The sequence below is a fragment of the Candoia aspera genome, chromosome 5, assembly GCF_035149785.1.
Source record: "Candoia aspera isolate rCanAsp1 chromosome 5, rCanAsp1.hap2, whole genome shotgun sequence".
In the NCBI taxonomy this organism is placed as follows: Eukaryota; Metazoa; Chordata; class Lepidosauria; order Squamata; family Boidae; genus Candoia; species Candoia aspera.
The window spans coordinates 114,827,588-114,844,709 of NC_086157.1; the positions used below are offsets into that span (position 1 = coordinate 114,827,588).

General features: G+C 47.7%; 1 protein-coding gene across 1 annotated transcript in view; it reads right to left on the reverse strand.

Moving 5' to 3' along the window:
- Window positions 1–4,823: 4,823 nt before the first annotated feature.
- Window positions 4,824–17,122, reverse strand: part of LOC134498265 (maestro heat-like repeat-containing protein family member 7) — a 29,617-nt gene continuing 17,318 nt past the window's right edge. Inside the window, exons 12-18 of the mRNA XM_063304340.1 lie at window positions 16,135–16,272; window positions 14,616–14,730; window positions 11,943–12,083; window positions 10,135–10,299; window positions 8,854–9,009; window positions 6,024–6,146; window positions 4,824–4,967 (exon numbers count right to left, since the gene is read on the reverse strand). Coding sequence (XP_063160410.1) covers window positions 4,824–4,967; window positions 6,024–6,146; window positions 8,854–9,009; window positions 10,135–10,299; window positions 11,943–12,083; window positions 14,616–14,730; window positions 16,135–16,272 — 982 coding nt within the window. The remainder of the gene's footprint in view (window positions 4,968–6,023; window positions 6,147–8,853; window positions 9,010–10,134; window positions 10,300–11,942; window positions 12,084–14,615; window positions 14,731–16,134; window positions 16,273–17,122) is intronic.

Consider the following 17,122-nt stretch of genomic DNA (forward strand, 5'->3'; position numbering starts at 1 on the left):
CAAATAATAAATAATTGCTGAATAAATAATAAATAATTTAATTAATTTGGATTCCTTTGAGTTTAAATACATTTATTTAAATTTAAAATTATAATAAATAAATATGTAATAAAAGATAAGAAGTGTTGTGGGGGAAATAGGAGGAGGAAGGAATATTAGGGTATGCTCCCTACCTTGAGTTACTTATAAAAAAAACGATAATAAAGGCAGAATTTTTTTAAAACAAGCTTTTATAACCACTAAGTGCTGTTCCCTGATTTGCCACTAGAGGGCAGTGATCACTGATTTTATTATTTTTTCAGAGGTAGTCAATGCTTTGAGCCTGGGGAAAGGCCCTTAGGTGGGGAAGCTGATGCTCACCATCCACGAAGCTCCAGCAGTCCTTCCTCTTTGTCCTGCTCCGCAGCAGATTCCCAATTCCTTTTATTCCAAAGGCCTCCTGCAGTTCCCAGTTCTGTAGCAAAGAACGCATGAATCTGAGCACAGCTACGAAAAGCCTCAGCTTGATTTGTCGTTGTAGCTGTTGGAATTATCAGGGGTCAACTCAGCATTGTCTCACAAGCATAACGGGGGTCTTTCTAGTAAACGCATCTCTATTGTGCTTGTGGGATGTCACATGGGTCACCTGATTTCCACTTCCTCCTCCTCCTTGGGTTTGGGGATTAACAATCTCCATTTTTACCTCTTGGGCACACCTGCAAGCAGGAGGCGCTGCAGAATGCAGCTCTTGATCTCTCATTTCGCTTGCACACAGACTTTCTATTTCCATAGGAAGTGTCTACAAAGAACCAGTGATGAATAAATGCTTTCTACTGTGAAGCTCCTTGGATCCAGATCTACTGAATAAATGTAAGCTACCTTTTTTTTTCTCTTCATCTAACTACTGTGTGAAGACTGAATTCTTTTCTGAATGTAATTAAACTTAATGTGCAATTTTGGTTCATGCTTCTACTTTGCAAGATTGTTGTTAGCTGCTTGGAGTTCTTTTATTAACCTTTAAAAACTCCATCAGCAGCCACCAGCTTAGCCCAGCTGCTGATGTTGCAATCAAGGCTGTTTCTAGGGGTTGGGTGTCCACATTTGCAAGATGGCAGGCAGGGCTCAGCTCTGTCTCCATGAAATCACTAGTCCAGTGTTTCTCAACCTTCACTGCTTTAAGATGCGTGGACTCCAACTCCCAGAATTCCCCAGCCAGCCATGCTGGCTGGGGAATTCTGGGAGTTGGAGTCCACGCATCTTAAAGTTGCTAAGGTTGAGAAACACTGCTTTATTCACTTATTTACCCACTTTGATCACTGCAAGAAGCTTTTGTGTTTCCAAACATCAGCAGGTTCTCCAGTATGGAGTTTAGCTCACCCTTCTTGAACCAACCCCCAGCTTCCATTCTCAATTCTTTGGGTTGAATTTGACCAACAATGCTAGAGTTATAAAAACCTAAGAACAGCCTTGCTGGGTCAGGCCCAGAACCCTTCTCAATCCAGCAATGCTTTCTCACCCTGGCCAGCCAGAAGCTTCTGGGGTGCTCCCAAGCAGGAGATGGAGATGTTCCTCAAGCCCATCACTGCGCCTCTGCATTTGGTGCTTGGGGGCAGGATGGCCCAGCCAGGAAGCCGCACGGCATTTTCAAGACCGACAGCCCTTGATAAACCTCTCCTCCAGGGGTTTATCCCGTCCCCTTTGAAAGCCACCCATCACCACATCCATCCACCTGGTGGTGACCAAGCCACGCTGCCAGGGCTGCCTCAGACATCCGGACGCCACTGCGGGACCGGACAATGGCCATCACCGGCTTTCTTTGTCGGGAATCCCTCCAGATCCACTCGGCTGCAGCCCTCGGGCCCCTCAAAGAGTGAGCTGCCTGCCCTGGTCTGCATTCCTCCCCACAGGAGTGGATCAGGTCTGGTGCGTCGTCTGTCTCCTCCTGCCGTGGCTAGTGACAATCCTATGGGAGACCGGGGACGTTGGATTCCAGTGGTGGGTCAGGGCCGGATCCGGCACGTCCCAGTGTCCCCAGGAGAAGATGCCTTCTTCTGTCTCCAGGCTGAAGTTGGTCTGGCTTCGAAGCATGCTGGAGGGGCCCCCGCAGGCATCCCGGACCATATGCATGGCCTCCAAGGTAGTCATGCGGACCGAAGGGTCGGGATCCTGCTGCAGTTTTAAGAGCGCTGAAACACAGGAAATCATGGTCGTCAGAGAGCAGCAGCAGTTGACCCAGAGAAGTGAAGTGCAGAGAACTGTAAGGGGCTGCGAGAATAACCCTGAGCAGCAGGAGGAAGATCCGCAGCCAAGACCACAGTCGGATAAGAGAAATCTGAGTCTGGGGCAGAAATGTAATTTGAGAAAGCATCTCAGACTTGATCCTCCCGTTCTCTTGAAGACAAAGGGAGAGAGGGGGGAGGCGTATTCGGAGTTGCAAGATTCTGTAACCCCATAATAACAGTAATACAGATAGTCCTTGTTGAGTGACCACAACTGGGACCAACAACTCAGTCGTTAAGCAAAGCGGTCACTAAGTGAAATCGCAACTGTATATATGATCTTTCTACAGCTTTCCTTTGCTTTACAGACCTGTGAAGGTTGTAAATGCGGGATTGGTCACAAAGTTCCTTTTTCATCACTGTCATAATGGCAAATGGTCGCTAAACAAGGCAGTCGCTAAATGAGGACTACCTGTGTTAGCTTTCATAACTTTGGTTTCCTAGTCTGGTCTACCTCGAAGGGCTGACAAGAACATGGGAGAAACCATATGCCATCATGCAGGGGGAGGGATTCTCGAGTTACCATCACTGAGGGTAGAAGCAGGTGGATAGTTATGGATGCTTTGGAGGTGGTTGTGGGACAAAGTCCAAAACGATGATGTGCAAAATGGAGGGACTCCAGTTTCACCACAGGGCATGCGATTGGGGTGGTGGGAGGCCTCAACATTTGGGATGGGGGCAAGGGCTGGGTTGGGGATGGGCAGGACATGGGCATGAAGGGGAGGGAGCCTCAGGTGGCAGGACCAGGCCTGTCAATGTCCCTACTCTTGACTTCGTTTGTTACCGTTTTAATGGTGCAATACAAAAAATTCAAGCACGAAAGAAATCAGTAGCAATTATGCTGAAGAAAGAAAACAAAAGGTATTATCGTGATTACCATAAACTAAACACGACCCCCCCGAAAAGGCTTATTAATACACCCCCCCACAGAAGATTCATATAATAGCTAGCGATGATCTAAAATGCATTCAGTCCTCAAGCTTATCCCAACTCTGGACCGTGTGGAAATGGGGCGCATCATCTTCCCATTTTTAGAATTTTTCAGACACAGCTAGCCAATCCATAATGTGGATCCATTCCTTCAGACCAGGAGAGTAAATTTCATGCCATGGATGTCCAATCATGCCCCCTGCCTTCTCGCTTCCCTGCGTCCTTCCGGAGGGCAGCAGAAGCCTCTTGGTTCCCCCCCAGGACCATTCCCAACACGCAGTAGCCAACATCTGGGCTGCTGTTACTTACACAGGAATATCAAGTCCTTATTTTCCTGGGTGATGGCCATGGGCTCTGCACACTGAGCGACGCATCCTGAAAGACAGAGGGAACAGGTCGGTCTCCCCAAAGTTGGTGCCGACAACTCCAGCGGGCTTCACACCAAGCCCCACGCAGCGGGTGAGACCCGGCAAGCGAGGGCTGTGCAGGCTGGAAGAACATCTGGCCCTTAATGCTCACCTGGGGTAAATTCAGCATCTTGAAACTGGCATGTTCCATCTCTTCCCAGGTTGTTCTCCACGGGGGCTAAGTTCCCGTCAACAAACTTGCCTTTGGCCTCTGCTCTTCGCACAACCTCTCACGTTTCCCCAGGAATCCCATGGGGTGTGTTACTTTGGGGATAGTTGCTAGGATGATGGTGCTGTTGGAGCTGAATTAGCCGTGAATCCTCTCCTCTCCCCTCCTCTCCTCTCCTCTCCTCTCCTCTCCTCACCACCTCCTGGTTTCTAGCCTGGGGCCTTCACCACTAGACCAGTTTTGCTTTTCCTGTGCTAACCTTCAGTGCTCCTAAGCACTGATTTTCTTAATGAGAGAAAGAACATGCACAAACTTGGTATAATTTTTTAACACATGGGAAACAGCAGGGGGGGGAGACATGACTTTGACTGACCAATGGCCTCATGGTGATCACGGAGGGTTAAGCACCCTTGTTTCCCCGCTGTAACAGTACGTGGGAATGATCTTGGGAGATGAGGACGAGTCGCAGCCAAGGGAACGGCCGGGTAAGAGCCTGCTGAGCCTGCAGCAGGAGTGGGGGCATGGCAAATGTCTCAGAAGGGGCCCTCCCTAGTTTCTGGGGCTGTAAAGGGGACGGGGGAGAAATGTACTTTGAGACGTGCAAGGTTGATGTCAGCCTTGTGAGGTAGTCCAGACAGGAACCACACCCAGATGAACTAATTCTACTTTATTGTAAGGTCACCTTAACAGAACCTTGCACGTCTCAAAGTACATTTCTCCCCCGTCCCCTTTACAGCCCCAGAAACTAGGGAGGGCCCCTTCTGAGATGTTTTCCACGCCCCCGTTCCTGCCGCGGGCTCAGCGGCCTCTTACCCGGCCGTCCCCTTGGCTGCGGCTCTCCCCTGTCTCCTGAGGTCATTCCCACGTACCTTTACGCCAGCTGTTGCTCCCATCAAATTCTGGGTCCTTCTGCTCCACCACAAGGCTGCTGGAAAGTCAATCGTGCATTTCTCACATGGATCCTCATCTGCACATGGTTGCTGATCTCGTGCCCATCAGTTTGGGAGAAGACCTCTCACTGCAGCTCCCTGACCTGTCCTTCTTGGGCTGTCGAAGACATCAGCCAAGGAAACGACTGACAAAGTCACTTTTCCTGCGCTCACCGATAAAGATGGTAGCTGCTCTCCGGATGGAAACCTGGGGACACCGAAGATGGTCCAGGCACTGGAGCAAGATGGCGGGGATGGCCTTTACCTTCCATGACTATCGGAAGCACAGAGGGAAGAAAACACAACATTTTCTGATGGTGGGATCCCGTGCAGAAGCAGCTGGACCCTCAGAAACAGTGATGGTCCTTCGGACATATTGGGCAAATAAAATACTTTTTGTTGTCTGTCTGACCTATCTCACTTGGTCAGACTTATTCTGGTTTGTAATGGAATTCCTAAAGTGCACGTTGGACCCTGGGTGAGCGTATCCATCCTCAACTTGGAAATCTTTCCGATGGGTGGGGCTACAATTCCTATCACCCCAATTGTGGAAGGCAGGAGATGATGAGAAGGAGCCCAATGCAGCTGGAAGAAACAGCTGGGGATGATGTTCCCCTAGATCTACTCTGCAGTTCATCGGTTGTCCTCCTCCTTTATTCTGGTTAATAGAGTAGACCAGGGTTTCTCAACCAGGGTTCTGTGGACCCCTAGGATTCCGCAAGAGGTCCCTAGGGGTTCCCTGGGAGATCATGATTTATTTAAAAAATTATTTCAGATTCTGGCAACTTCACATGCAAGAGATAAGTTTGCTTCCTTATTTTCAGTTTAAGAACACTGTCAATGCATAGATACAGGCCTACCCATGAAACAAAATAGTTTTGTAATTTCTGGCCTATCTCTGAGCCTGAATGCCCAGGGGTTCCTCAAGGCCTGAAAAACATTCCAAGGGTTCCTCTGGGGTCAACAGGCTGAGAAAGGCTGGGCTAGACTAGTGGGAAGCTACTCAAACTCAGCCCAAAGCTCCCTGGGCAGTCTTGGGCCAGACCCCGTTTCTGTGCCCCACCTGCGCCCACATGCTGGACTACAAAATGCAAAACGAACGGAAGGGCCAATGCTTGAAAGCGTGGACTCCAAATCTAAACCTCTGGAAAGAGAAATTAGAGCAGTTTTGGGGCAGCCAACCGGGCATCTCTGGGAGGGGATCCCAGAGTGAACCTCCTGGGCGGTACTGGGGGAGAGCTGCAGCTTCACAGCTCCCGTCCACCCCCCCACATGGAGAGAGGGGGGCCACGTCCGGTGCGCCTTCTGAAAGGGAGGAAGCGTGACTCACAATTTGGCGGCAGAGGGACTCCAGGATCAGAGGGTGATCGTGCCAGGCTTTCTTGCTGCTGATCTTCTTTGGGAGGGACCAACCCAGAAACCGAAAGCACCTGAGAAGAGCATCCTGGCAACCCTAGGGGGACAGGGACAAAGTACCAACCGCAAGTCCAAGGAACGAGCATGGCTGTTGGCCAGAGGGCACTGCTGCATCTGCTCACATTCACCCACGCGGCACCCTTCTTGCCTTCCCCTTTTTTTTTAATACAGGTAGTCCTCACTTAATGGCCATTTGTTTAGTGATGGTTCAGACATATGACGGTGCTGGAAAAACCAACTTTCAACCGGTCCTCACACTTATGACCATCTCAGTGTCCCTGCAGTCACATGATTGCGATTTGGGTGCTTGGCAACCAGTTCCCATTTATGACCATTGCAGCATCCCATGGTCATGTGATCGCCATTTTCAACCTTCCCCGCCAGCTTCCGCAAGCAAAATCAGTGGGGGATGATGTGATTCACTTAACGACCATGTGGTTCATTTTATGACTGTCGCAAAAAAGGTCATAAAGTTGGGTCGGATTTGCTTAATGACCGTATTGCTTAGTGACTGAAATTCTGGTCCCAACCGTGGTCATTAAGCAAGGACTACCTGTACTGTAATTTCTCTTTTGGTCTCTTGGATTGCAAAGACAGTACAGGAGCAGGGAAGTGGGTAACAGTCTGCAAATAGGTAACTGCAGCCATCTAATCTGCTATTAATCTGAGCTGCCAGTATGCCAGAGAGCCTTGAATGCCTGGCCCTTTGCCCAGGCCTTTGGCGAGGGTGGCTGAAGCCGCCTTCTGGGAAATGTGGGGCTGCTCTGCTTCTTGTCCAGACTGTGGCATGTTTTGTTCTTTATTTTTTTATTGTCACATTATTTCACTGTTCTGATTGCTTTATTTATTTATTTATGTCTCAAATTTGTACTACCACCCATCTCCCCCCAAGGAGGGACTCTGAGCGGTAAAATTCCTATCCCTTTTAACTGTGAACCACACAGAGTTGCTGAGAGCTGGGTGGTGTAATGTCTGTCTGTCTGTCTGTCTGTCTATCTCCCCCCCGAGTGGGGGAGATGGGTGGTAATAAACATATGATAAATAAATAAATATTGTAATAACTTGATTAGATTTTTAAACAAGAAAGATAAAAACTAACAGAAACTAACATTTAAGATAAAGAGAAGAAGAGAAGTAAAGAAGTAAAGAAGAAAGAAAAAAGAAAGAAAGAAAGAACAAAGCCAAAAATGCAGAAAAAGAAAGAAAAAAGAAAACAAACAAATTGACCCTGAGCTTACCAAATGCTCTGCAGGACCGTTTTAAGCTGCCCAGCAAATTAAAAAAAAATCATAATTTTTTTAAAAATAATCATCATAATACATTTTTTAAATAATTTGTTCTGCATCTGGTAGAAAGGGCACAGACTTACACAGGCCAAGGTTTTTAGTTTTTGGTTTTATGGTTTGCAGTTTTATTATTGTTGTGAGCCACTCACAGTTGTGTTCTAAGATGGGCGGCCATACAAATCTTTTAAATAAGCACAGCAGGTCCCCGGTTGAAGAACAAGTTCTGTTCCTAAGTCTGTCCTTGAGTCGAATTTGTATGTAAGTTGGAACAGTCATGTAGCATCAGTTAGTCAAAAGTTTGTCTTAGCATATAGTACATATTTTACCTTGCTGTGTGTATAAAACACTTAAGAAACACTTCCAAATATACTAAAACACCTTAAACATAATAATACACCAGGTAGTATTGTGTATTTAAGATCACTTGTTCCCTTTTGGGTGAGATGGACTCAGTTACCCACCTACAGGGCCACATGGGGGAGTTTTCTGGGCATCTGCAGGATAAAATCGCTTGGATCTGTGCCAGGTTGGATGCCGCGTGAGGCATGGCCTGTGGAGATGCCTGGGGAATGTACTTACCCGGTTATCTGGAAACGGTTTGATCCCGTTGGGCCCGAGGAAGTGGACAGGATCCTCCAGACTGTGAATGCCACCACTTGTCATCTAGACCCATGCCCTTCCTGGCTGGTAAAAGCAGCCCGGGAGGTGACATGTGGTTGGGTCCAGGCGATGGTCAATACACCCTTGAGAGAGGAAGCCTGCTTCTGCCGCCTCGCCTGGGATGGGAAGGGCATTAGCTCTTCCTGGGGGTGGCTGGCGCCGTAGTGCCCTCCCTATTGAATGAGAGCTTATTGCCACATGGATTTTATATTTCTCTAGTTATAATGATGGTTTGTATTGTAATTTATGTTTTATGGTTTTAATTGTTTATTTTATTGTAAACCTCCCAGAGTCCCCCTCTTGGGGGTGATAGAAATTTGAAATATAAGTAAGTAAGTAAGTAAATAAATAATACACAGAGTAGTATTGTGTATTTAACCCGAAACATTGTACTTAACCCGGATTTGTAATATAATAGTCTTCATGGCAATTCCATTCTTATCTAGGACTTGTCCATAAACTGGGACATTCTTGAACTGGGGACTTAAGTGTATATAAAAGGAAGCCCAGCCTCACCACCCCCTTGACTATTAAAAGGCCAGCAAAACCCTGTTTGGATTCTGAAGCATCATGTACAGTATTTTCCAGCCTGCCTTAGGCGCCTTCAGGAGTAGAAATGTGTTCCTTAAACCCTCCCCCCCCCAAAAATGTGGGGGGGGATGAAATATTCAGGATCTGCACAGGGTAGCTGACAAATTACAGAGAAAACACACATCCCTGAGCTTAAAGGACGCCCCTCCCAATGAAATCTGCACAGGGCAGAATGGCTGGATCCTGCCGCCCCAGCAGGGAACTCACCTTCACGACATCCGGGTCCTCGTCCTGCAGATGGAGCAGCAGCGGGACCAGACTTTGAGCTACCTGATCCTGAATGAGGTATTTCTCCTTCTTCTTCACCATACTGGGCAGCTCGGCGAAGAGGGCAATGGCGGAGTTGCGCACTTTAGCATCTGCCTGCGAACAACAGCAGAAGCAGCACCATGGAGAGGGCCTCATGGCGTGGCTGTGTTTGCACGACCCCACACAACCAGGTCAATTCAAGACTTGGTTTTGCAGAAGAGGGGAAGTCTTGCAAAGAGATCTGATTTGCTTTAATTGCTCAGGCGGTGCAAAGCTGCTTCAGTCCACCTGTCAATTCTCCCTCTCACATCAGCAAATGCCGTGTTCACACAGCGCCCTGAATGGGGTCAAGTCAAGCCCTAGCACCTGCATTTGCAGAACATGCCAAGCTTGGTTAGTGCTACCCTTGATTCATTTCATGGCGACTCAGCATGTTCTGTGAACTCACTTCTTGGACTAGGATCTGGTTCAAAGCGCAAACACTGAAAATCGGAGAATTGGCTACCGAGCTAAACACGCTCTCTGAATGCAGCCGTGTGGCCTTCACATTAAGGACTGGGCTGGAAGTATTCACTGATCAATTGTGGTGCGTTAGGGAAAAGCCCCAAGTCATGATGAAGCAGGGGTGGCTCCTGACTTTTGACCTTCCTGGTCAACTCGCCATCACACCCGCCCTGACCAAGCAGCTGAACCTCTTGGTTTGATATCCATTGCCTTGGCTCCCTGATTGTTTATCCCTCTCTTTGGGGATTCAACAACCAGCCATTCTGACTTCAGTGCAAATGGTGTTGATTGACTCTGATGACCTCAAACCCCTCATTTTCCAACAGCTTCTCCCCAGCACTGAACCAGTCTTCTCCTCGTCAAGAGAGGCACACCAGTCTATTTCTGTCGTCCCAACGAGTAAAGACCAGCATCCTTGGGAATCAGACAACGCAGTGTCTTTGTGGTTTAAGGGAAGCAGTCACAGCCCCCAATCTCTGCCTGATGTTCTCCAGGAGATGAGGCTATGGTTGGGAATCTGATTTCTGTCTCCCCGGTCCTAAATATTGCTTCAATCCATTCTGCAGTTGGGTCTTACGGGTGGTTTGTTGACCTGTTTCTACTTTTCCAAGGTTAGTGTGGGAGAGGAGACCAAGGACGCTGCAGAATGGGGAGGGGTTCAGAGGAAGCAGGACCCGGGGAGCCATCGAAACGGGAATTGGGTCTTGATGGAGCCATGTGGGAGGAGGGCCTTACAGTGCTAAACAAAGGAAGGAGCTTCTCTGCCAGAGTCACAACGTCGTTCCTCTGCATGAACTTTAGAAGGTTCTGAAGGGCGGTGATGCCTTCTGTGACAACGCCACTCTCTGTTTCTTCCAAGCTCCCCAGGAGGGTGGGCGTCAAGATTTTGACCTCCTCCACCTGCAAAGAGGAGATGCTGATCACCATCAATGCTTTTTTCCCTTCTCAACTTCTCACAATACATAAATAACTTAGGAATGGACATACTGAGTGGGTGTTACATAGGTCTCCTAGAAGGAAGGCAACAGTACATTGCCTTATACCAGTGTTCCTCAACCTCGGCAACGTTAAGATGGGTGGACTTCAACTCCCAGAATCCCCCAGCCAGCCATGCTGGCTGGGGGATTCTGGGAGTTGAAGTCCACCCATCTTAACGTTGCCGAGGTTGAGGAACACTGATTGAGATTGATGTGTGTCTGTAAAAAGTAGGAATCCATTGGTTAGTGATTCATAGACCCAAGAATGAACAGTCAGACCTCCACAGTCCCCTGGGAATCTGCCTATCCTGTTATTGTTTCCTCTACCAAGGGAAGGGTAGTGCCGAAAATGCAGAGGGATTGGTTTGTTAAGGGTGAACCAAGCTGAATTCTGATGGAAAAGGCACAAGAGATGACAGTGAGCAAAATCCGGGAAATGCAGGGGCTGGGCAGATTTTTTTGCCCGTCTGTAGGTTACGAAGAAATGTATGAATTTAAGAAAGAAGATTCCCTGGATATTTTTTTCATTTGGAAAACAGAAATAATAATAGGCTTGAATTATGGAATAGGATGGGAGTAAAGCAGGCGTGAAAATAAATGCAAAGTTTAGTAGAGGGTTTAAAACTGAACAGGGGGTCAGACAAAGATCTGTCATGCCTTAGTTGTTTAATCATTTATGCAGCAATGCATTCGGAGTGCTTGTGGTGCACCAGAGGTGTGTTGGTTAGGGATATGAATGTACATGCACTTTTATATGCCATTTGTTGGCTGAGACCCCAAATGAACTGCAGAATGTTTTAGACTGCAGGATGCATTGGAGAGGATCTGAGAATTAATGTATCCAAGACCAAGGCGGTTGAGTCTAGCAGGGAAAATGGTGTGAACAATCGCAAAACTGTACATAACAACAACGAGAGCCAGTAAATGAATATGTGTGCTGTGGTAGAATCATACAGTTGCAAGGTATTTTAGAGGTCCTCTAAGCCAGTGTTTCTCAACCGTGGCAAGTTTAAAATGTGTGAACTTCAACCCCCAGAATCCCCCAACCAACATGTTGTCGCTAAGGCTTCTGGGAGTTGAAGTCCACACACCTGGATGTGGCCCAGCTGGGGAATTCTGGGAGTTGAAGTCCATACATCTTAAGGTGCCAAGGTTGAGACACACTGATCTAATCCAACCCAATGCAATATTTACCAAAGGTGGGAAAACGAAGGTAGAATTTTTAAGAGGTAGGAATGCTGGTCGAAAGACAGTGGGTGGTATATGGGCTGATGCCAAGAATGAACTTGTGAAAATGTCTGTGAGCAAAAGTGTGTTTCTGCTCACTTTATTATACAGAAGTGGGAGTTGGGCATGCTAGGAGGAACATCTTAACATCTTAACTTTTTTGACATCTTCTCTCAACCCCAAATCCCCCACTTCTGCCTCTCTGGAGCCTTACACCTAGTTAAGACTAACCTGCAAATGCAGGGAAAAACATAAAAACTGGATCGGGTCCATAAGGCTTGAATCAAAGACCCCTCCCAACAATTGGGGTCACTTCCCAGCCTACAGCTGCTTTCTCACCTTGTCTGGATGGATGGCCAGGATGCCAAGGGCTCTCAGGGCAAGAGAACGGACATCTGGGCTGGGCTTTCGGGTCCATTCCTCAAGGATCTCAAAGATCTGGTCTGAGGGGAACTGATCTATCTCTTGGTAGTGAAGTAACTGAGGATCAAGATGGAGAATCCATCACAAGAGACAGAAGGGAGAGAAAGGGGACCATGTTGCTCAGTGAAACCAGCACCTTGAGGCCATAGCATGTTCATAATTGTCAGTAGAAGGGAGACATCTTCATACAGTTCAAATTCATTTTGGTGGAGCTCCCACAGAAGAACATCTTCTTTGCAGTTAAAATCCAAGACACCACAAGAATCAATTGTCCTTTCAGTCTCCAGGACTGAAATAACTCTTTAGGAGGAAAGAGTTGGGACAGGAAAATGCCAGAAGAGTATAACATTTAGGCATGATCTGGAGACCTTTCCCCATCACTCTAGACCTGAGCAAGGTCACCAAGGCAATGGAAGGGTTGGAAGTTCTCCACCATTCTCCATCATTCCAGAGTGCTGGATGGCAGAAGGGACAGGAAGCTGGATGCCCACATGTTGGAAACTGTCAGAAAAAACTTCACAGCAAGAGCAGTTGGACAGTGGAGCCAATGACCCAGAGAGGTCTCCTTCTGTAATAGGCTGTTCTTGAGGAAGAGGGGGAAGAGCTGCAGCCAAGGCAACAGTCAGATAAAAGAAATCCGAGTCCAGGGCAGAAATGTAATTTGAGAAAGCGTCTCAGACTTGACCCTCCCTAGTTGTCTTTGGGAAAAAGGCAGGGAGGGGGGAAGGCACATTCAGAGTTGCAAGACTGATATCAGCCCTTCGAGGCAGACCAGTTTTGAACACCCTTGAAGGACTGACATTTCTTATCTGACCCTTGCCTTGGCTACCGATCTTCCTCCTCTTCCTCAAGGTTATTTTCCCAGTCCATTACATCTTCTTTGCTCAAGCAGAAGCCAGACAGCCACCGGATGAGAAGGCTCTAACTTGTATTCCTGACATGAGCAGGGGTTGGGCTGGATGGCCTCAAGGATCCCTTCCAACTCTGCTGGATCCAAAAGACCCTGAGGGAGAACAACAGGTGATCTGGCCCTCTGATATCCATTCATAGGCTTTTGTAACCGGCCATGTTGTTCTCCCCAACATAGGTATTGGATAATTTTATGATCAATCATTTTCCTTTTTTCTCTTCCTCCCTTTGTCATTGTTGCTTTCTCCTTTATCATTATTCTTTGCAGGCTGCCTAGAGTTGAGGCTGTAAAAGAGGCAACCTATAAGTTTGATTAATTAATGAACTAATTCAGTAAAAATAGGGCCTCCAATCTGGATAGATTTGAAAGGGAATTACAGATAGTCCTCACTTAACGATCACAATAGGGACCAGAATTTTAGTCACTAACCAATGCAGTCATTAAGCGAGGCACCACGTGACCCCAGATCCGATTTTATAACCATTTTATAACCAGAATTGCAACGGTTGTAAAGCGAATCTATTGTTTCCAACTGATTTTTTGGGTTGGAAGCCGGCTAGGAAGGTCACAAATTGTGATTATGTGATTGCAGGACGCTGCAAACAGTTGTAAATACGAGCCGGTTGCCAAGTGCCCAAATTGTGATCATGTGACCGTGGGGATGGTGCAACGGTCACAACTTCAAGGACAGGTCATAAGTAACTATGTTTAGCCTCGTCGTATCTCCGAACCAACGTTAAATGAGTGGTCATTAAGTGAGGACTACCTGTAAACACAACTGCAGACGGAAGGTCCTCATTAGCTCTTAGTCAGAGGTCTAAGTGCAGATCCTTCAAAAGCAGAGATGCACCATATTTGGGTGTTATCAATGGCTTTCCTTCAGGGGTGTCCTCAAGAAGGGATGTGTGTATCAAAATATCTGCAAGTGGGCGGGTCTGGTGTCGTGATTAAAGCCCCACCCAGTTTGTATAGACATGTGCTGATCCCCCTGCTTTCCTCCTGTTCTTCTTGGAGATCCTGGGATCCATACGTCGCTGGACTAGAGCTTTCTTTGATAAGATCCCAGCCATATTCTCAAATTCTTCTTCACCTCTTACCTCCATCCACCAAATTGCTTCTCCCACTGTGCCAAAGAGGAGTGGGACCACCTGGTGTCCTACTGCCCACCTGTTTTGCTGCTGCTGTTTATGGACATAAAAGGGTTGAGGCTGGCATAACCAACAGCCACTCCCTTTGGGAATGTCCCTGCCCAACCGCTTTGTTTCCAGTGGCCCAGGAAACTTCTGTGCCTCTTGACATACAGTATTTCTCAAAGCGGCCCACTTCCAGGGTTGTGGACATCAATTCCCAGAGCCCTTAGCAACAACCACGCTGGCTGGGGAATTCTGGGAGCTGAAGTCCATACATCTGGGGGTGGCCAAGATTGAGAAACTGATATAGATGATGTAGGTTTTTGATATTAAACTCTCTACCCGTATAACCCTTGCCCAGTAAACGTTTTTGATATTTGCTGATGCTTAATAAATAAACAGACATCGAGCTGTATTTTTGCTTGCTGAATTGGGCAGCGCAGGTGCTTGCTCTGATCTGGATAGAGGTATTGACTGGGAATATGCTGGTGCAAACCAAACGGTAAACCGCCCGCAGGAATTTTCCAACACCAGTCACACATTCCTTACCTCGACAAAGAAGGCAATGGTTGTGGGCTTGCATTCCTCGCTGCCTTTGCTGAGGACAGAAAATAGCAAGTCCAGGACCCTCATAATCTCAGGGCAAGCAAAATGTAGCATGGCTCTGAAAGACACAAAAGAGCATCGTTGCCACTCCGAAGGGGAAGATGCAGACTTACACTTGTCCTCTGTGACACTTTCTCTTTTTATTTATTCATTCGATTTATATCGCCGCCCGTTTCAGACTAGTGACTCTGGGCGGCTAACAACAATAAAAACAGTCATGATATAAAACAATAAAAACAATAACAAAATTTAAAAATAAATATAAATGCAGCCGAATAATCTAAAAGCCATGGTGTTAACATAACCATGAAACGGGGCCCTTCGCACACTCGGGGCCCCAGGCCTGGGCCCAAAGCCAGGTTTTCAAGGCCTCCCGGAAAGCCAGCAGGGTCGGGGCCACCCGAATCTCAGGAGGGAGATCTGGCACGTCTCCAATCTGTATTTGTTTATTTAATGCAAGTATTTAAAATGTGCCCAGGAATAAGAGGAAGAAAGTGAATTCTGTAGATGGTCCATGGGACATTTGGGGAAGACATTTACCTCCTTTAGAGGTTGGGCATTCCTTGGAATTTTGGGGACCGCATGTAATCTGGATCCTGATATTGTTCTGTCTGATTTCCTTTACACGGGCAGGACTAGGTGGCTGTTCCTGGAAGCAGATTTCCAGCTTCAGGTCTTGGTGAACAGATTCTGGGTTACACAGCAGACGCTAGCCTTCATCTGGCCATGCAGCAGAATTTTCGCCCCACCAGAATCTGTCCAGCCAAGATCTGAAGCTGGAAATTGGACGGAAGAGCATCAGGATCCAGATTACATGAGCTCCCCAAAATTCCAAGCAATGGCCAACCTCTAAAGGACAGGGACGCTGTTCCTCCCCACGGACGACAGAGTAAAGGTGATTTCTAAATTGCAGGACTAGGTCCCAGCTTTGGCCCAAGTTGCAGCTGAGTCGGCCGGGAGCCAAGAGCCTTTTCAGGACATGGACACCACCGTGTAATTCCCTGGGATGTTCCGGGTGACAAATTACACTTTATTAAAACCATGGGCAATCTGCTGCATGAATGCAGCAGATGACCGCCCAGGGTCCCCCATGTGGGGGAGATGGGCGGTGATAAAAATATGATTGATTGATAAATAAATAAACATGCAGCGATCATGCAGAATTTGGTTGTTTTTCAGACACTGAACTCTTCAGTGTTGCTTATTTTTTTGTTTTTGAAAGTGGAAATTAGTGGGCATCCTCAGGGGGCTCTGTCATGGCACCCTGGGGTGCTGGCGGCTAATCCCTTCACTCAGCCGCAGGACCAACTGTGTAGCCGTGGATCAAATGAACAGATCCTGGTGGTTGGGATTCTACAACGTGCTAAGCCAAAAGAATATTCCCCTTCTAGACGGGTTGGTGGGTGATGGGCACCACGTGTGAATGGCCTCTCCTTGGCCGCATTCTCTGCAGCAAGCTTACCTGGCCAGCAGGGTGGCGCCCTGGAGCAATTCAGTGGCACTTTGGAGCATTGTCCAGCCCCGCGCCTTCTCCATAAACGTCACCTCGTAGCGGCATCCGATCCGGATCAGGAGGAGCTTGATGGCCTCCATGGCAAAGCTGAAGGGGCAGAGAAGGATTTGCTCATGCCTTTTGCTCCTTCCTCTCCCTCTCCCTCTCCAGGGGGTCGGAAGAGGAAAAGCAGAGTGGAACCATCCAGAGGAGCCACGTTCCATCAGCCTGGGCAAGATGCTTAATCAACGCGCTGCATCCAGCTTGACAGCAGCCTCTGTAGCTGCAAGGCCAGCAGAGGGAAAACAATTAATCGATGGATGGATGGATGGATGGATTCAGGTGCCACCCAGCTCCAGACCAACTCTAATGCTTGGTTCGATCTGATTGAATCTGTGCAGTTTTGCTTGAAACTGAATTAATTCCATGGAGAATAGGATTACTCCCTATATCAGTGTTTCTCAACCTTGGCAACTTTAAGAGGGGTGGACTTCAACTCCCAGAATCCCCCAGCCAGCCATGAAGTCCACCCCTCTTAAAGTTGCCAAGGTTGAGAAACACTGCCCTACATGTTTCATGATCTCCTTGCCAAATCCAAAGTTGTATTGGGAGGGAGTCTGGATCTACCTCTAAAATTTGGGGAGGGCACCTATGACCTTAGACTGAGCCCTTTGCTGTTGGCGAAGGACTTCCCGGATCTGCTAACAGTGACCGAGTGGTGGTTTTCCTGCCTTTCCAGTATTTGCTCTTTCCTGAGCAAGCATTGCTTTGCAAGATCAAGCCCAGTGTTATGGCCCTGCTGGACACGTCTTCTGCTCCACCCAGAATCACGCCACCCCAAATGGGTGACCAGACGACCCAAGATGCAAACCTCCTGTATTTTGTGCCTGTAGACTGCCTCTGTATGTGGAGGATCCATTTGTATCTTCTAAAGGATTCTCGCACTGAGAATTTTTCT